Source organism: Xiphias gladius, chromosome 20 (assembly GCF_016859285.1).
Source record: "Xiphias gladius isolate SHS-SW01 ecotype Sanya breed wild chromosome 20, ASM1685928v1, whole genome shotgun sequence".
NCBI classification, from domain to species: domain Eukaryota; kingdom Metazoa; phylum Chordata; class Actinopteri; order Istiophoriformes; family Xiphiidae; genus Xiphias; species Xiphias gladius.
Genome location: NC_053419.1, coordinates 13,720,551 through 13,741,622, shown reverse-complemented (window position 1 = coordinate 13,741,622; position 21,072 = coordinate 13,720,551). Strand labels below are relative to the sequence as shown.

Here is a 21,072-nt window from a genome sequence, read left to right as displayed (position 1 = left end):
AGCCCACCAGAGACCCAATAGTCGCCCAGGCCATCTGCTCTGGCCGGGGCGAAATTAAAGGCACTGGAGTCTGCTATGGGTCAGTGAAGCTGCCATGTTTTGCAGGTGAAGAGGCATTTCTTAGCTTTGCGCTCCGATGACAAGTTAAGGAATAGCTTTTGTCTTTTTAAATTTTTTTTTTTTTTTTTTTTTTTTAAGTTTTCTGGCTGAAAACAGGCTCATTTGCAAACAGCTGTTACAAAAACAATCCTACTTCTCAATTTCAAAGACACTGAGAAATAAAGTACAATTGTGTTGGCAGCATTAACATCAGTCCAGTGTTGACCAGGCAGGCTTTGAGATGCAGAAAGCTAAATCACTGTGTGGCACGTCAGTCTATGTAAAGACAAAATGGGGAAAAAATAAAACTTCTAGCAGCACATGGTAGGCTTGCAAGACCAGAAAGCACTTATGATCCTAATGCACACAATTAAGATTTAAAGGAAACATTTTTTAAGCCATTTCCACTTCAGGCACAAAATAACACGATACCATCTAAAGTGTTGTAGTTAATTCATATGACAAGGGAGCTCGGATTCATATAAGAAAAAAAACCCAAAACATAATTCTGTAAGAGGCAAGATAGTATATCCTGCAAAACCTTCATTCCTGTACACACTACCCAGATTTATAACATTTTCAAATTTTAAGTTCGAAAGAAAACAATCGTTTTTTATAACTGCATTCTAAAAAATTCAGTGAGTGGTGAGTCAGTCAAGTGAGCTTTCGGGAAGGGGTTAGTTCATTTTCTGCAATTATTATGTCAACACAGAATTACTGTATGTGAGACATTTGGAGAAAGTATAAAAGATGGTTTAGGGCTTAAGTTTTTGTATCCATTTTTCCTGTGTTCTCCCAACATGCATTTGACAGTTAAATAGCAAGAGTCAGGGAGCAATCTCTCATGCAAGTTCATTATGGTCACAGACTGATGTAAACAAAATACCCAAGGCCTTCAATTTCCAGCTACTTAAAAGTTCACTGACCTTTTCTTGCAGACTTTTCAAACTTTCCTTAAGGAATATAAGATTTGTGTGCACTCAGTTCCTAGATCTGGCATGCCAGACATTTCAAGCCAGTAGGATCAGGGTAAGGCTACAGTAAGAGATATGTATCGCAGGTTTAGTAAATAAGGAATGTGTCTTTGGGGATTCCAGAATTTACTTTTTAGATTCCCTAAAGTGTTGTGGAAACAATTTAACAAAAAAACAAAAACAAACAAATAAACAAACAAAAAAAAAAAAATCAGTAAGAGACCACTGATCCAGTAACAACCTAAATGACAGGCGGTATTTGCACTTCTGTTTTTTTACACAGGCACACAACGTAGATTGAGAAAAAAAAATGGCAAAGATCCTGTGTACTGCTAGGAATTTTTGGACTAGTGATAGAACCTAAAGGGCTGATTACAGCAAATACAGTGCTAACACTTATTTAAAAACCATAATCAACCTACATACATGACTTACAAAAAACAAAAAACAAAAACTTCCGGTCCTTCTGTACAGTAGGTCTGCTCTTTGCAGCGGTATAATTCATGATTCATTATCAGTTCCCATTGTAACATATGCATCTAAACCAAAAACAAACAAAAAAAACCACAATAAATATCAATAAATAAACATCTCTGCAGAAAATGGTGCACACCATTCCAACAGGTATGAAAAACAAGAATGAAAATTAATTTAGTAGCAAAACGTTCCTATTTAGAGGATTAATCTCAATATTCTCCTCAACATAGAAGGCTATAACAGTTCAAGTATAGATGTACTCTAATGAACCAAAGGTTAGTCCCCATGCCTTTCCCACTTCACAGTCTAAACTAATTACAGAGGAGCTACCAAAAGAAACAATCACATATAAACAATCAGGTCACCCACATAAAAAGCAACAAATATATGTAGTGTATCATCATTATATATACTATACATATATATCTATATATCTCTTTGAGTATCAGAAAATATCTACTTTTGGTCCACTGTACAAAGATGATCTTTAAACAGGGAACAAAGGATGAAGCATTTTATGGGCTAAAAAATGAAATCACTATGTATCAGAGGTGAGAGAAAAGCAATGTAGATTTTCTCTATCGCGTTGAGATTTGTGCAGTACAGTGGTGTGTGTGCAATAAGTGTTTGGTGACTGTTCTGCACGCGTCAAAGGGCTGGCACCACTGGTTTGAGGTAGGGTGACTGATGGATGTGTTCCAACACATACACACAAGCACGCAGACACACAGGCATGTACTGTATACAAACACTGCAGACCTACGCATCCATGTTCACAAACACACACATATACACGCATACACACGCTCTTCACCCAATAACAAAGGCTAATGCAAGAATAGGCCTCAAGAGGGCAGAGTTAGGGCAGGAGCAAGGCTAAAGACCATGATTCAGTTAGGTAACAAGCTTAGTAGAGCTGATCCAGAGAAAACAACAGGTGTGTCTGTGCCTGCTTTCCTTGGTCTCAACACTGATGAGCCAGCCCAAATCCAGCCACAAGTCACCAGAAAGCCAAATCTGTGGCTGGGACAATTCAGAGGGGCTGTGGGCTCTCTACACCACACAGTCAGGACTACAAGGACAGCTGCATTTAAGGATAAGGCACTATGATAAAGCCGAGGTACATTTAATCCCTGACATTCCTTCTGCTCTGCAACATGGCACTGTGGGACAGGAAACCGCTCTCGGGTGGCCCAAATGGCTCACTCTCAGCTTCCTCTTGTTGGTTTGTTTTTTGGTCCTTCATGAACTTAAGAAATTTCTTTAAGACAGAAACTGCAAAACCAGGGGAACATGTCCAGTAAGTTGTTTTCAAGATTACAGCTTGTCATATAAATCACACTACAGAGCATCTAAAATGAACAAAGGCAAGCGTTATGCACAGAGTGCACAAGAAAAGCTAGCATTGAGGAAGTGGTTTTGTACAGCCGGTCTTCTCAATCTCTATATACATGAGTAGCAGCACAGATATTTCTTTAGGGGTTTCTTTTTTTGTGGCCAAAAGCTCTAAGTGGTTATCGGCAGGTGTCAACCAAATAATTTTCAAACCAAACAGACAAAACTGCCCCATGATCCTTTTTTAGATTTCATACATACATAGAAAGTTATCCCTTTTTTTTTTTTCTAAGCTACATACAATACTCAAAAACATTTTGTTCAGCCAAAAGTTAATCAGCATTTGGAATGCATGTTGACATAAATCATACTAAAATTAAGAGGGATAACTAGATATTTCAAGAAAAACAATGATAGCACCATGAGTTTTGGGTAATACCAATTGAAAGTACAACAAAACTATGTACAATAGGCGAAGGTCTTGAGTCAGTTGATGACTCTGCTCCACTGGGACTAGTGACGTGGATTTGAGCTCTGAGACATCAGTAGAATGAAGGAGTCGATTTTTCCTTCAAGGTAAACTTGTCTGTATACACAGCAGGTTTGCTGTTAAGTCATGACTAACCAGGAAAACGTTAACGGGTCAAATTAGTCCTTTTCCTCCAGGTCCCTTCCACCAAAAGCTGCCGCTTTGTGATAGAGCACAGACTAATGGGATGACACCACATCCAGAATCTAAGCAGTCACACACGGACAGCACATCTTGGCCAGAGTATCTGCATTTCAGCACTCCTCCACTGACCAGGCTGGATAGGGAGAGGAGAGCATGTCCACACAAGTGCAACCAGAGACAATGCATGAAAAAGACGAAAACATCTACACTTACAGAGAGAGAGAGAGAGAGAGATATGTGGAGAGTGAAACAGCAAAAATAGGCCACCGTTGGCCCTGCCCTCGGACCCTCAAACGGAGGCGTAGGTGTTGCCTGTGGTGCTGCAGTGGCGGATGGTGGGAGTACCAGCTGAAGGGGTGAGGATGTGCTCAGTGTGATCCTGCGGGGGCTGGGGCAGCGAGTGGAGGACACCTGGCTGGACGACCCCCACCACAGGGTGGGACCCATCCTCTAGTGCACCGACCTGGATCACCTGGATCACCTCATGCTCCGACTTCTCCCGCTTGGCAAGAGGTTCCCCGGACTCCTCTGTGTCCTCTTCTAAGTCACTGTCCATCCCACTCGTTTCATCTTGACAGGAGAAAGCAACACATACCGTATATAAAACAATGGTTTAGGCTCAAGAGCTCACTTAAAGAAAGATTCACACACCTGGAAAAGATGCAAAAGTTTGACTTTTAGTTTATTTATTTTTAGTGGATTATCTCATACCCCTTCCTCCCTCTCATCTCCAAAAATCTAAATTTTCCTACATCAACAAGCCTGGATGGGTAAGTGATATTCAAAGCTGCTGTCCCAATTATGTATTCTGCTCGCGAAAGGCAGTTATAAAAAAGATCTTGGACTCTTTTCTCTAGATGTTTAGCTGAAGCGTTCACTGATGTTTAATTGAAACCATTCCTCCATGAATTTCATGTTTGCTGTACTGCTGCTGCTGGTGACCATATTGCAGTTTTGTCAGTTTAACAGTTTAAAAGACAACAGATCTTTTTTTTCATGATTCAGGCTTTTTCAATTAAACATCAGAGTAAAATGATTAAGTATATCAATAGAAATACATTAATGTAACAATACTTTGACAATATTGTGTGATGTCTGCTGTATTAGGCTACCCAAAAACAAGTAAGATCAGGCTCAATAGATCTTTTGCCAGTGTTTGGTATCACATTTCATTGTAATTAGTTCAAAAAATGTAAATCTTTACATTGAATGTCTTATCATTCCAAGCTCATTAACCATATATTCGACTGCCTGTCACTGACTTAAATGACCACTAAATTCCACTGACTGTAAGCACATACAAAGTCCTTTGAATTACAAAACGTAATTGTTGCTCAATAGTCACACAACAGTAGGAAACGATAAAATCTTTTTTAGCATACAGATTGTGCCACATACCTTTATCAATGTTAGTGAGGGATAGGGTGTTGAGGCTGTCAAACTGAAAACAGAAGCAAACATCATAATAAGAGGGGCCACTAGTGATTCACATTGTTTTAATTTTTTCCTAATCTAAATGAGATACTAGATTGTAATTTCGTAAAAACTCCCCTCTGGTATGAGTTCATCCATTTCATCATTACATCCACAGATATAAAATTCTCACAGGTCATTTTATATCTGGCATTCAGTATATCTGTCATATACTGTAGTGTATCAACATCGTCGTATAAAATACAATGAGACAGAAAAGCAATACGAGTCCTGCATCACGATATATAAAAAAAACAGTAAAAACAAACAAACAAAACAAAAACAAAAACAAAACAAAAAAACAGAAGATGCCACAGTTGTACCTCCCCCATGACACCAATGGGTGTCTCTCCAGTAGCTTGGGCCACACGATGCTCCACTAGGTAAAACATGTACTCATCATACAGCAGGCGAATCAGGTGGAAGGAACCAAAGCTGGCAGCACTGCGCAGGGTCAGATCCCTAATCACCATTGAACTGCAGAGACAAGGAAAAAAAACAAAACAAAAAACAAAACAAAAAAAAAAAAAAAAAACACTAAGCGTTTTGTCTATTCAAAACAATGCTGCACACTCTCCGATGGGTCTAAGTATGGATGTTTTTTTGCAGACCTGTAGAAGGACCATTTGAGCAGGAATTGTCGAGCTGCCCTGGGGAAGCTGGGCCGATGCTCGTAGGGCTTGAGCACCTGAGTGACCACGTTGTCCAGCCAGGCTGCCCATTGCTCCAGAGAGCTTTGCTGCTGCAGTGTGGCCTTGAAGTCCTGCTCCAAGTGCTGAACAACTCCCTCCTCACACTGGCACACCCATGATGCCTGCTCCTATACAGCAATATAGAGAAAGAAATGGAGGTTCAAACTTCTACAGGGAAAGCATAAGTAAAAAAAATGTATATTCTTTTGACATAATGGATAATAGAGAAGGGGTATTATAGTACACATAACAAAAGCACTACCGCTGAATATTCAAACACAAAGAGTTTTTCTAACCTGTACGTTGGCAAAGTCAACACGGTTGAGATCACTCAGCATCTGGTTAATCTGTGATGTGTTTTGCAACACAGCACGTGCCGCCTGAGCCAGGTGGTTCAGAGATGTGTATCTGCGCAGTGTTTGCGCAAAGGCACTAACAGCGGCAATCTGTGAAAACAAGGCATACAAAAGCCCAGGTGTTACCTACTGTAAGTATATCGTCCATGCCATTCAAAACTATATTACTCTCATGACTAATTGTTTATTTTGGAAACAGTAACAGGGGAATTTTTGTGTAGCATTTTCACAAAGGTAGACTCTGCAATAGTGTACCTTGGTCTGGATCATTCTCTGTGGAATGGCATTCATGGCATTATTGAGCCAACCTTCCAGGCTTTTGGCAAAGTTGCGAATGGCTTGAGTCAAGGCACCTGAAAAACAAAATGACAAAAAGCAACAGTGAGTTAGTTATGACATTACAAGCATTAAAACAGCAAACAAGTAAACATGAGAGGTGTTCATGACTGTGACTCACTGGGAATGGGTCTCAGGACATCAGGAATGAGGATCTCCACAAGGGCCTGGTACATTAGATGGTCACAGGTGCTCATCCATTTGAGTACAGCCTCGTTTCTGCACAGCACCAATAGCTGTGATCGGGGGAGTCGTGCTTCGATCTCACTAATGCTGCTGCAGAATGAGCAAACCAGACTTGCCTTTTGAAATCAGATGCCTTTTGAAATCAGATTGTCCTAAAATGTTTTAAGTTCAAATTTATACTATTTAAATATGTTCTGGTATCTAATATTTATTTTTAGCAAAACATGACAGACTCCATCTAAGCAAAAAAAATAAATAAATAAATAAATATATCAATCAACTGTTTAAATCACAATCACCTTGACCTCACCTGTTTTCTGTTACAGTGGTACCCTCTACTGAGTCAGGGGGAGAGTAACGCCAGAACGTCTGCCACAGCTTCTCAATTAGACTGAACTGAAGGTTGACAACCACATCCAAGATAGCCTGAAAAAAAGTAGAGAATAAACAAAAACAATGAATAGTTTTCACTACTGTTCAGACTGAGAGCAATGTCTATAGATTATCCAGAGGGACCAGGAAAATGTCAAATGTATTTTGTCAGGGCTCTCAGGAGCATATGTGAAATTCCATTCACCTCCATTGTATTGACGTGGCAACAGAAATCTCATACGTGGGCATCTCAAAACCTCGGCATATCAACCAAACTATCTGCATGGCTAGAAAGCACAAGCTGTGCAAGGTGTGTGCTGTCTGGTGAGACCATAAGGACTTGGGTCATCACCTGTGAATGACCTGATCCCTAGTTCCCCAGACATTAGGAGGGTTGTGATTGAAAACTGTTCGAAAATGCCAGGGGATGGCATTTACGAATCTCTGTCACTATAAACACACATGACCTTTCCCAAAGTTTCCACGCTCTGAATGAAGCCAAAGATTAAATGTGTGCTCTTTTTCAAAATTTGTAAAATTTTAGTTCAGTATTTTCAACCATATCAGCCTTTTCTTATTAAAGATAGCTTAAATAAGATTAAAGTACTAAATTGCTGTGATGATAGATACTGGTGGATTAATGCATGAATATGTAATGGGGAAAAACATGGACTTGATTCTGTGAGAGAATGAGAATCTTAATAGAAAATAAGTGGAATAGATTAATGTCGTGGTGAAATTACAGCTAGTCCAGGCAGATCAATAGGGTAAATGTACTGTCACAATGACATCGTAGTGAGAGATGATGTTATATCAATGAATGCTACAGTATTGAAGGGAATTACTTAAGTGCAAAAATTGTATTGTTTTGACTTTGCAGTGAAAATGGAAAAAGATGCACTTTATCTAACCTCACAGTGCTCTCTGTAAAGGGACTGGAGAGCCTTCACATCCTCTGGACTGATGTTCTCTGTATTGCTCTGTCCCAGGTCCAGCTCTATAAAGTCGGGGAGTGCCCGAGATGCATCTGTTGGGGTAATAAAAAAAAATTTAATTCACCACTATGGAATAATCTGACAAACATAAATAAGAAATTATTGCATTCAGTGCATTTCACATGTTTTTTGTTTTACAGACATTCAGATAAAGAGAAAAGCCACTGACCTAGGAACTGCTGGTGGTGCTGGCTCTGCGCAATGACTGTCTGCTCTGCTGCACCAGGATGGTGCTGGCCTCCACCTGAGTAATTCTCCCCAGAGCCACAATCAAACTTCTGCACTGGCTTGAACCTGAAAACACATGGCTCACATCAGTAACAATGAAAACTCTTGAAAAGTACTGCATGTCTGTATGCATGTGTAGCTGCCTGCGTACCTCTGTTTCTGCTGAACAGGTTGCTGTCTGAGAGCCATATACTGCATGTCCTCTTGGAGTCTATTGAGCGGGGAATCTGGTTTTACACGTATACCATAGTAATGATATTTGGAGTTCCCTCTGCAAGACAAAACCAAAGGTGAACACATACTGACAGAGTCTCGATGTGAGGTGAATAGACAAGGTCGCATGGACGGTAAAATTGTTTGAACAGGAGATGGACAGAAGAGAAGCTAAAAAAAGCTAACCTTGTCCCAAGGCGCCTTGTACGGAGTCCCATGAAGATGGAGCGGATGAGTTTGCCAAAAGAGGCTGCATTTACAGGGTCCAGTTTCTGCTCCTGGCAATGGCGCAGGTAATGATTGTAGAGGGTGGATCGTGGTAGACTTACGCCCTCTGCTGTCTCATAATTGTCCAACAGCCACTGGAGCTACAAGGGAACACATGCTGTTTTACTCAAGAGTTTCACACTCGTCCACGCAAACTGTCGGGAAAGACCTCAGACCAAGTCAGTAAACTGCTGCATCACAGCTCTGCAGAAGCATTTCTATAGCAGCCAGTAAATTTAAAGCAACAGTAACAATTAAAAGAAGCAACAAAAACAGCAAGCACCACACCAAACTCAAAATGTATAGAGAGTTGAGAGAGGCAGAACAGCGAGAGAGTGAGTTCAGCAAAAGTAAGGGTAGGTAAGGCGGGGCAAGCATTTGTAAAAGCAACTTACATGGCTGTTGAGCAGCGAGCTTCTCTGACTGGATAAGCCCTCAGATTTTTGGAGTGTCTCAATCGCCATTTCAATCTGATAAACCACGAAGCACAGGACAACAAAATGTAAGAGGGGGAAATAAAAAATGAAAGCAAGAAAAATAAAGAGTTGATGTAGACACATTAGTGGCTACTAGCAAAAATAAAGAGAATCTAGAAAAGATCCCAAAGCAAGCACCACTAAACCCAAGCAGAGCAGGACTACCTGCCATTTCAGGAAAATCTTTGGCTAGTTGAGAAACAGGGACATAGCCTCAGTAAGGACCAACTAAGTACATCCATTGTGTACAGTTGGCTGACACACAACTCCTCCAGATTCCACTAGAATTCGTCTACTAACAACTATTACGTGCAAAGGAAAAGCCAGACTCCATTACAAAAACAAAAGACTAGACAATGCCAATATTAAATCTCTACTAAATTGGGTGTGACTGCTTAGCAGCAACTCTCTGACGTGGTTATATGTGGCTGTCCGGTCATTATAGTATAAGAAAGTTTACTTACAAAGTGTGATATGCAGTATATGGAAAATGCAAAATTCACTCTCATGAAAGGATTGTTAGTTTAAAATAAATTCCCTTAAGTTAGTAACATTCCATTGCTAAATGTATTTCTTGTTGGCATCATGGTGGCTCAGTGTTTCACACTTCTACCAAATTAAATATTTCACTATTCTGGTAAAAAAAACAAAGAAAAAAAAAAAATCATACGGTTGGACCTATTTACCTAAGTACCACATCACTTAGACTAGACAAGGATGAACTGTTATTTTACTGAGGCAGTTAAAATGCACTTGCAACCTTGCAAACATTTTTTTTTTAATGTTAAAAAATAAACACAAACAAGAACATTGCTACATTTCTGCCAGAAAGCACCATTACGGTGGACAATGTGAAAATGCCTAATGGGGCATTCAGATCATAGCTAAAGAGCAAGGCTCTTGTACTGTGTGCACCAGTTTGTTGAATCCACAATTCTTGAGAGGAGTGGGTGAGTCTGTTGAGCTGTGGTTTTCCAGAAGCACTTTCCCTGACCATTGTCCTCGCCTTAATACAACTGTCTCTCAGGTTTTCCTTTTTTCTTCACCAAAGTGGGAATAACAGACAGATGAAATGAGGGATGGAAACAAAGGCCTGCATTACTTGAACACTAAATATTAAGGGTTACAATGTGAACATGGCTGGCAGTAGTTAAATCACTACGGAGACTCGGGCCCAGCCTACGCAGTGCATCGCATACATCAGCATAGAATCATCGCTAGAGATAAAACACACCTCACACAATCATGGAGGAGGTTTACAGAAAAGTTGTTTCTCTATAATGCAACTTAATATGTGTTCTTTGTGTACACACTGAAATTTTGGAAAACATGACACAAATATTTAGTTTAAATATGGAACTATACTTCAGAGACTGGCTTCCTACATTTTGGATCAAACTAGTGCATAGATCAGTAAAGTCAGAGAGAAACAGAGCATCTATTCAAAATGGAAGAGTGTAGGCAAACTAATAGCTGTGTGGATCTAAACAGGGAAGATTAGGAAATTTATATTAAAGTCACTGCAAATACTAGTCAGGTGTGAACAAACACACAGAAGCAGGCAGGGAAAAAAGGCAAGTGAGGAACCCAATTGATGGGTGCTCTGCACTTACAGTAGCTGGGGAAGCTCGTGCGGTCTGGGTGGCAGGGTGCGGTCCGGCGTTGTCCATGAGGTAAGCCCCAGAACTGCTGCTGATTACCTGGCCTCCTGCCAGACCCATGCTGATTCCTCCACTTCCCCCACCTCCATTGTTGGTCATGCCATGAGATGTCACAACAGTGGTAACTTGGGATGAGCTGCCCTGTGTGTCAAAGTAGCTCCCTCCACTGTTCTGGCTATACAGCTGCGGCTCTGAGTACGAGTATGTTCTTCTGTTCAAAAGAGAGGTTAGCAGTCAGTCAATGTTCACAAACTGAACATAAAACAGAGAAAAATTTGTCTAAATGATGAAGTGCTTTTATTGCAACTTTGAAATTAGCTGTATAATTTTGAGTTTTCTTGGGAAAAATTTTTTTTTAGTCCAAGTATGGTTTCTTAATTATGTGAGGCACCTGTTGAGGGTATATGGTAACAGTTATACAGTATGTGGTTATTATCATTTGTGTGGGCACAGTCAAATACTGTCAACAACAGTTATCATACTGAAAACAATCCAAAACGTATTAATTCAAAATGACATCATTTGTAATGGTTATTGGCTTCTTTCTATGTAACATCAAATATTTAGAAATTTTAAAAATTTGTTTTGGGTGACCCCTTTAAATATAACTTTCACATTATGTTGTCACAAGCCTGGTACTCAGCCCATATTTCCAGCTGTTTGGTGTATGCATGATTTTTTATTTCTAAGCACTTAGTCTGGCAGTGCCCCTTACACAAGTGTTTCCACCAGTAGCTGAGGTCACACAGCTACTGTGTGTTTGTGTCTGTACATACACTGCTGTGTGTGTATGTCTGTATCACAGCAGGACAAACACAGCTTGGGCTTGTTAGTGGAGTGTGTATGTAACCCCATTCCTCAGACCCAAGGGACCCTTGCGTAGCATCAGCACTTAAAAGACAGGCCTACTTCTGGTCATGTTCAGGTGACTGAGCACAATCAAACACACGACTCAAACCCCTCAGAAAAGAATACGAACACAAAAAACCAATGCACTCCCACTAACATCATGTGCTTGTGACATGAATGATGGTGTGAAGAGACTTAAGAGGAGAAAGAACAGGCTGCAGAGACTTAGCGCTAATATTTGTGGAGTGGTGTAAGAGGAGAGCTGGGTGGCAGAGTGACTCACATGTTGCCATTGGTGTAGACACCGCTGTTTTCCTCCACATACTGCACCTGTGCTGGGTAAACATGCTGAACCTGTTGAACAGTCTGGGCCTGGCAAAACAAATTGCAAGAGTTGCAAATTACCCATTTAATTGACTAAAATCCCATGTTGCTGGAAATGCACGAATGCAGGTACAATATGCAAACTTGTGCAGGAACATTCAGACACGAATACACACATAGACAGGCTGGATGTACCTGTTGCTGGACAGGCACCTGCTGGGTGGAGCCGGTTGGCTGGACAGGCACAGTGGTCTGAAGAGGGACAGTGGAGGTGGAGTCAGCGCCTGCTTCAGGGGTCTGCATGGCGCCTAAAAAAACAAAACAAAACAGAGAAAACACAGTCTTACCGTGGATAGATAATATCCACAATCGCTGAAAAATAAGAGCACTCTGAACTCGCTGTCAAAGCAACTTTACAACTTAAAAACAACAACATAATTATCTTAATGCATCAAAGATTAATAACTAATTTAAACAGTGAGTACATTTACTGATACATGCTTGTACTCTTCTGGTTGTTCTTGAAAAACAGGCTTCGAGTTTACAATAAAAAAAAGGACCATATTTCTTACCCTCTCTTATTTTATAATTGGTATAATAGTCACAAAATCAGTGCCATGAACCTCAAATAAACCTTATCCTTAACATGTGTCTAGAACATATTGCATGTAATACCAAAAGATAAATCCATCATAGTACATGAAAAAACGCTTTGTATAGAGGAAAATACATCCGATAATTATCCTCATGATTTGGTTAGCCCAGGGCATAAAATATCCCTAAATCAGATCTTAATCAAGGCATAGTAGAAAACTTGAGGTATCATCACAGACCCTTTTCTGTTTTGCCCAAATCAAGGCTTCTAAAGCTGCTCTAGAGCAATTCTACCCAAACACCTGTTTTTGCCTAGGAGTACTCAATGTACTGAGAGCCTCATGCATCAGTGACACATGGTCTTGTCTCCATGTTCACAGCCATAAAACAAGTTAATATTTAACAAACTCCAAATAGATGCTGCTTCAGTCCCACCTTTAACAGGTTTAATGTTACTTGAGATTGGAAGTCCTGAATCACTACTACAATATACTAAGAACAACTGTCAAGTTATCTAATTTTTAAGTGACTTTACCCAAGAGCATCAATACTACTAATAAAAGAGCTATATTGTGCATCAGACACCATGCCTACAGTACTTACTAACCAAGGGTAAAGTGTAATATTTTGAAGATAAGGATAAAGTGAGAAGAGAGAATGTTGGTGAACCTGTGTTTATGAGTTAATAATAGTATGGCTAACATCACCCATTCCTTCCAAGGGAAGGCCACCTCCTCCCCATCACAGTTTCCATGAGCAAGCCTCTCTTGGTTAATTAAGCTGGGTCTCCTAACAGCTTTGAATCTCTCCAGGGGCAGACTGCCCCTTCCCTTTATCTTCAATATCATACTGGCCTTTTTCTTTATTTGTGTTGGGGTGACTAACCTCAAAGTTGGATTACAAAGCTGAGTCAATCTTTCCTGGTGCATTGAGAGTGCGAGGGAAAATAAAAAAGCAGGAAAATCATCAGTTTCTTTAAAGATAAAAGGGCACTGAGATTCATTATCGCAAAGCCATCTGCTTTCAGCATGACTATTTTGAACACCTTGGGGAGGAGAATATGTGCATATGCACTCACTATCATACAGGCTCCGGTGTGGCTGGTGGAAAAATAAACTAATATGCAGAGAGGCAAATATTATAACCTGTAATTTTGTAAAGGCACTGTAAATTATGACATTTCACAAAAAATTACAACCTGATTAAACATATGATTAACATACAACACACAAACAACTCTTTTATCCTGAATTGTGAAAGCTCTAGGATGCAGGCTACCACAGTGATAAAAGTGTCATTCTGCACCGTTAAACTTTAGCCTTCAGCTAACTACATCCGAATGCTAAGAAAAGGACTTGAGGAGGGAGGAGAATGTAGACTTATGTTCCACAGTGCAGTTTGAAAGCTAAAGTACATGGCCCAACCGAGCCCACCTAATCGAGGAAAAAAAGCCCCTGCATCACAACACACTCTTGTTGCCTCACTCCAACCCCCTTCACAAACACACACACACACACACACACACACACACACACACACACACACACACACACACACACACACACACACACACACACACACACACACAACACACCTCCTGCCTCACCATTCAGGCACTCCCTTGTGGCCCACTTAAATGCTGTGCTCCACTGAGCAAGTGCAAGCACTACAAAGACACAGAGGAACAAAAGCCACCAAGGAGGGCAACATTTCGCCCTGCGTTTTCTCCCCTAAATTCCTCTTGCTAACGTTACAGGCAACAAATATTAAAGACTGCAAGGTTCACAGTCGCAGCTACCAGAAAATTCACAGAACCATCATTTGCCTCCCCTCTCTAATGATCATGTATGAAAGGCGGAGTCTGATGCACCAAGTTAAGAAATACGAGCTGGTAATCAAGGCTGAAAAGTACACCATACACAAAATCTCCTCTTTACAAACACTTTCAACCCAGGGCAAAACAGGAGCATGATCAGGCACTAGTACAGTAGGAAAACAGGTGGAGGGAGATGTAATTGGGGGCTGAAGTTGGGGGAGGAATGCAAAGAACTGTTTGTTTGGGGGTTGGGTTTTAAGATTATAAAGTAAACTGGGAGTGAGTTACATTTTTTCCTGATGTTGATTTTAATGTCAGAGACATTACTTTAATAAATGGGATACTGTTAGCGCTGCCAAAAAAAGTCAGAGTAACAAAGCCAGTGTCCAACTTTTAATCTGATTTGAGGTCAAGATGGGAAACAGAAATTTTAAATGTACTAAAATATCCTGAAGCATCCTAACATGAATCTAAATGTTCATTGTTCAGCCTCGTTGCCTGATTTGGGTTTATGAAGGAAAAAACAAGGACCTTTAAGTTCCCCTTTCATCAACAGCACACATCATTTCTGGCAGGCTGGGGCAAATAACAAACCAAACATACCGTATTCTGCTAAGCCATGAAAATGGATGACTGAATAATTTAATTAATCAGCCCCTCTTTAAGTGATTGGAAATGCAACAGGATCCAGGCAGCAGGTGGCATGGTACTATTTCTGCCCTACCAGACTACAGGTAAGTGGTAACATGATCTGATAACTAGCAGTTCCCAACATCCTTTTTTGTGTCTGGCATGACCTATTTTTGGTTGTATATGCCCATAGATCAATATGTTTACATTATTTTAGGCTTTGCCTTCAGTAAGCGCAAGAATGGTATCATTAGTATTTTGACCTAATTAATTTGAACTGCTCTGGTGCTGTCAGGCCCACTTGTTTATCCATGACAGGTCTTTCTCATACAAAGGAATTACTACATGAGTAGTTACAGATAAATGATTGACAACTAACATACAATTAAAAAGAGAACCAAATTCTAAGGATGACAATGCACAACTGAAGTTTCTTGACTGCTGAATACCTTTTCTGTGGTGGATACATTAGCCTCAATGGTCAGGAGTCCCACCACAACTTTAAGTGTGTTTGTCCTCCACACACAACACACACACACACAACACACCTCCTGCCTCACCATTCAGGCACTCCCTTGTGGCCCACTTAAATGCTGTGCTCCACTGAGCAAGTGCAAGCACTACAAAGACACAGAGGAACAAAAGCCACCAAGGAGGGCAACATTTCGCCCTGCGTTTTCTCCCCTAAATTCCTCTTGCTAACGTTACAGGCAACAAATATTAAAGACTGCAAGGTTCACAGTCGCAGCTACCAGAAAATTCACAGAACCATCATTTGCCTCCCCTCTCTAATGATCATGTATGAAAGGCGGAGTCTGATGCACCAAGTTAAGAAATACGAGCTGGTAATCAAGGCTGAAAAGTACACCATACACAAAATCTCCTCTTTACAAACACTTTCAACCCAGGGCAAAACAGGAGCATGATCAGGCACTAGTACAGTAGGAAAACAGGTGGAGGGAGATGTAATTGGGGGCTGAAGTTGGGGGAGGAATGCAAAGAACTGTTTGTTTGGGGGTTGGGTTTTAAGATTATAAAGTAAACTGGGAGTGAGTTACATTTTTTCCTGATGTTGATTTTAATGTCAGAGACATTACTTTAATAAATGGGATACTGTTAGCGCTGCCAAAAAAAGTCAGAGTAACAAAGCCAGTGTCCAACTTTTAATCTGATTTGAGGTCAAGATGGGAAACAGAAATTTTAAATGTACTAAAATATCCTGAAGCATCCTAACATGAATCTAAATGTTCATTGTTCAGCCTCGTTGCCTGATTTGGGTTTATGAAGGAAAAAACAAGGACCTTTAAGTTCCCCTTTCATCAACAGCACACATCATTTCTGGCAGGCTGGGGCAAATAACAAACCAAACATACCGTATTCTGCTAAGCCATGAAAATGGATGACTGAATAATTTAATTAATCAGCCCCTCTTTAAGTGATTGGAAATGCAACAGGATCCAGGCAGCAGGTGGCATGGTACTATTTCTGCCCTACCAGACTACAGGTAAGTGGTAACATGATCTGATAACTAGCAGTTCCCAACATCCTTTTTTGTGTCTGGCATGACCTATTTTTGGTTGTATATGCCCATAGATCAATATGTTTACATTATTTTAGGCTTTGCCTTCAGTAAGCGCAAGAATGGTATCATTAGTATTTTGACCTAATTAATTTGAACTGCTCTGGTGCTGTCAGGCCCACTTGTTTATCCATGACAGGTCTTTCTCATACAAAGGAATTACTACATGAGTAGTTACAGATAAATGATTGACAACTAACATACAATTAAAAAGAGAACCAAATTCTAAGGATGACAATGCACAACTGAAGTTTCTTGACTGCTGAATACCTTTTCTGTGGTGGATACATTAGCCTCAATGGTCAGGAGTCCCACCACAACTTTAAGTGTGTTTGTCCTCCACACACAAACACACACACACACACACACACACACACACACACACACACACACACACACACACACACACACACACACACACACACACACACACACACACCTGTTCTCTCCCCTAACAGGAATCGGGGGCTGCAGCTGTACAGGAGACCCAGTGGACCCAAGAATAATTGTGATGCAACCTTAAGAAACCCAGTCTCTACTTATATGAGCCACCCACAGGTTTAAGGAATCCTAAAAATCAAGTTCACAATTCCAAAATGAGGAGAAGAAATATAGTATATTTGATTGAAATAGATGTGACTGTTTTTACCCACTTAAAGTGTACCTAAAACAAAAATGGCACAATATTAAGCTGTTAACTCACGACTAAGCATCTTCCCCCTGTACAGTGTCATACTGGATTGAATACACTCCTATTCTTTCCTGCGCACCCATGACATGCATGCACACATACAGTACATGTGTATTACATAAATACAAAATGTAAACTTTTAATTGTTAGTCAATAATTCTTGAGTAGACCTGTATTGCAGAAGGGGCGGATAAACCCCGACGTTTACAAACCCAGATACAGAATTTGCAATTCAGAATAACAAAATGATTCTTGATAAAAATGGGTGCTAACATTAAGGTATTTTAATATTAATCAGCCAAGCGTTTTTTTCTCTCAGAGCTGACCACTGCAAAACTTATCAAAATCAGATATCTTATCGTAGCCATCTGATGCCACAAAGAGGGTAGATGGAAAGCTAGCGAAGCTATCTTGCTCCCTAAGACAAAAGGGAAAGTAATGGCTTTGCTATTGCCAATAGCAGTTAGTGTATGGAAAGCTAGCTCACAGCACTTTCCATTGCTGATCGACATTATTGATTGTGTATTACCAACAAGAATGAATCACACGAAACACAAACTTGCAATATCACCGCAACATTAGCTAAAAAAAAAAGAGATACCAACAGGCATTGTCAGAAGGCAACGCTGGAGTTAGCAACCTAGCAACAACAGACACCTGCTCCTGCTCCAGCTGACCAGCTAGCATCAGTGACTAGCCCAGACCTATGCTACCACTCAGTATGGTAAGTTTAAATAAATAAGTTACTAGGAAAAACCGTTTTCTGCCAAACTGACTACATTTGGGTAAGTACTAGCCACAAAGCAACCCGTGAGAGGACACTGCTAGCTCCTCTCACATCTGTGGTTATCTACAGGCAACGTTAGCAAGCAGGCTAACACGTTACAAAGAAACACCCTCGCTAGCAAACTACCCCAGCTATTCAGCGAGCCTTCATTCAGCAGCGGACAAAACATAACCCAGAGCATTAATATCTCCTTCAAAAAACGATCCCTTGAAGCGAGAAAGGACTTGAATTCGGGCTAAAAATAGGGAAGAATGTATTCAAACCTGAGCTGTGGACTGGTTGATGAAGATGAGGATGGTGGAGGAGGTGGTAATGATGGAGCGAGAGGTTGTTGTTGGTGGGTTACAGTCGCCAGGACTACGGTGACTATGGCGCTGCTTCACTGGGCAACAGTTGCTATAAAACTCACCGGGAGCGCGCAACCTTAACAGGCAGGTGGGAGGAGATTAAAGTGCACTAAGTAGAGTCTTATCAGAAATAAAATCACACCGATATGTATTTGAGTATAATGAGAGTATCCTCCAAGACCGGCATTTACACCCGAGCCCTTGCGTTTAGTCTGATTTAATTCCTCGCTGGAGGAATTGACGCATCAAGTGTGATTGACATGTTACAGGATGTTTAAATAAAGCCAGGCATTTGTTTCAATGCTCCCTATAGCTGCAAACACGACTTCTGTATTCTCTGACCAATACAAGTCTACAGGTTGGTCTCAGGATGCTGTGGGCTTTTGTTTTCCTTCAGCTGATGCCTCAAAAGTTTTATAAACACCTAACCATGATCCAAAACCTTCGTAACTTCGTGATTTTGGTATTACTGTATTTTCATGGCCTACTGCCATAATTATGATTTGCCCTATAATGATGATGATTCATGGTGATGCTTTTCTTTTTTTTAAACTGAATTAATTTTCTACTGCAAATTTTATATGCTTGTATTTTAAGATTCTGAAGATGAAAAGTTTATTTATTTTTTGGCCAGAGAGAGAGTGACAGGTTTAGACATGTTTGATATGTATGCCATATGCACACTAGAGGTCACAGGCCTGTCACCAAGTCCTGCTGTGAAGGGCAAAATCCCCTAAAGTGCCCCTAAAGACACCGTGTTAGTCCGTTCTGGTGTTTGTCTCCGTCTCAGCAACATTTGGGTATTTTCTTTTCATTGTCTTTCTCATGCGTAATAACAGGTCAGTTTCCCATGGATATATGTTTCTCTGGACATTAACTTGACTTTCAGAAAATCAGGCACAAGTGAATAAAAAGAGCATTTGTTAACCATAGAACCACTCATACCCGACTCCAGAGTATAGTGTTTAAACAATCTCAAATACAGAAGTAGGTCATAATCAATTTTCATTCATTCAGACTCGTATATTCCTCTCCAAAATAATGGAAATCACAATGTCAAAAGATCTTAAGAGAGCTCACTTTTAAAATGTATTTCGGCCATTTCTTGGTTCTCAGATTTGGGATCTGAGCAGATCGCATTACATTTTGCCCAAATGAAAACCGGACTTCTTTTTCTGTTTTCCCACCTTGTTTGGAAGGGTAGAGGTAAGGCAAGTTCTGGAAGAAAAGTGGGGCAAAACTTTTGGTATATCACATAAAATGGATGCTGAGACTGAACGATTGCCTTTCATTAACCGGACATAGATCACACTGTTTTGGTGAATTTGTAACCACAAGTGTTCACAGGCAGTGCCCAGCATGTAATCACCATACCAGGTGGCTTGATAGGCCAATGGTGACTGCCATTATTAGTTGATCTTCTGTGCTGTGTATTTAATGACAGTCATGTTTATTTATTTATCTATTTGCCATTGTTCTCACTGTCCTTAGTTTTAAAGTCAACCCTCCTAATGAATGCTCTTTTCTACTGCATGTGTTTGTTCCTGGGCCGTGTTAACATCAGCCTCAGAGCTTTGGAATGAAAATTAATGTTTACAGTTTGATTCTCAACTTTTACCTTTGCTGGATGAGCGATTATTTACAACAACATTTGACCCTTAAATTGTTGCCTTAAATTGTTACCTTGTGCAAAAGTGGTGGATATTGCTAGAAAATTATTGGTCATATAGATATCTATGAAATTACTAAATATAAAGCATGCTACTTGTGTCATATATTTTACCAGATAGCACAAGTAGGGCTAAATTGGGAACAGTGACCAAACAAAGCCAGCATTGTTAAGAAGCTTCCTACTGGATACAAAGCTTAACCAATCACCTGTGTCCACTGTGGAGCACTTTTTTGTGGTTAGCAGTACTAGACAGATGCTTTTTGGGAAAGCTGTTGTTGTTGCTAAGCAACTACTGAAACCCCCATCTGAAGCATGACACTCTTTTGCTTAAAGAATTATTTTCAAGTAAAACAGTTTGTCCTTTCAATTAAAAAAAAAAACAAAAAAAACAAAACAAAAAAACCCCCACTGCTGTTAAGACCGCTGCTTGCTGGACCTGTACTAGCTTTTCATACAGATCAGGTACATAGCAGTGGTTGCTAATTATTTCTGGGACTTACGTTATATGTGAGGCTTATTGCCTCCAGAATTTCAGTGTGTTAAGTTATATCAGTATCACAAAGAAGTTACTCTGCTGTGCCTTTTAGCTTCGTTTTGTTTTGTTTATTGCAACTAGAGATAGAGATACTGACTCTATAGAGAGATGCCGACTTGTATAATTAAATATCTTTATTTTTGCCTGAAAAAATGTTGTCTATAGAAAAACTGCTACCTTTAAAGAATCAGCTAAAACATTTTTAGAAATCCACTATCCACTCAATGTCACTTACTTTCCATTTTTGAAAATATTTGCAGTGGAGTGTCATTGCTCTCCCAGTATGCAGAAACTTAATCAATTGCATGGCGCTTTGGGGTATAAAAATTGTAACCTTGACAATAATCTGTGTGGTATGCTTGAAAAATCTTATTTCCCAAAATGAATTTATCCACAAGAGTTTGTTGAATCCTCATATTACTAAGAGACACAAGG

General features: G+C 40.1%; 1 protein-coding gene across 2 annotated transcripts; it reads right to left on the bottom strand.

Annotated features, from left to right (window-relative positions):
- Positions 1 to 171: 171 nt before the first annotated feature.
- On the bottom strand, positions 172 to 18,452 carry rfx3 (regulatory factor X, 3 (influences HLA class II expression)). Of its 2 annotated transcripts, none has more exons than XM_040156756.1 (17): positions 18,347 to 18,452; positions 12,182 to 12,294; positions 11,946 to 12,034; positions 10,766 to 11,024; positions 9,072 to 9,146; positions 8,596 to 8,777; positions 8,348 to 8,467; positions 8,138 to 8,262; positions 7,885 to 8,000; positions 6,912 to 7,027; positions 6,537 to 6,691; positions 6,335 to 6,432; positions 6,020 to 6,169; positions 5,643 to 5,851; positions 5,355 to 5,508; positions 4,957 to 4,999; positions 172 to 4,128 (listed from the first exon to the last, which is right to left on the bottom strand). In XM_040156756.1, the coding sequence occupies exons 2-17, from the start codon at positions 12,287 to 12,289 to the stop codon at positions 3,848 to 3,850; spliced, it is 2,280 nt and encodes a 759-aa protein (XP_040012690.1). In that variant the 5' UTR covers positions 12,290 to 12,294; positions 18,347 to 18,452; the 3' UTR covers positions 172 to 3,847. The 2 variants fall into 2 exon arrangements, with proteins under 2 accessions (XP_040012690.1, XP_040012691.1); XM_040156757.1 differs by having other exon boundaries at positions 10,766 to 11,021.
- Between the last annotated feature and the right edge of the window lie 2,620 nt (positions 18,453 to 21,072).

What these genes read in the sequence shown, in the direction of transcription:
- rfx3 (XM_040156756.1), bottom strand. Translation starts at nt 12,289, where the DNA reads ATGCAGACCCCTGAAGCAGGCGCTGACTCCACCTCCACTGTCCCTCTT. An exon ending in GCTCGCTGCTCAACAGCCAT is followed by an intron (nt 8,778 to 9,071) that starts GTAAGTTGCTTT and finishes GTTCCCTTGTAG; the next exon opens with CTCCAGTGGCTGTTGGACAA. An exon ending in CCTCACTAACATTGATAAAG is followed by an intron (nt 4,129 to 4,956) that starts GTATGTGGCACA and finishes TCTCCTGTCAAG; the next exon opens with ATGAAACGAGTGGGATGGAC.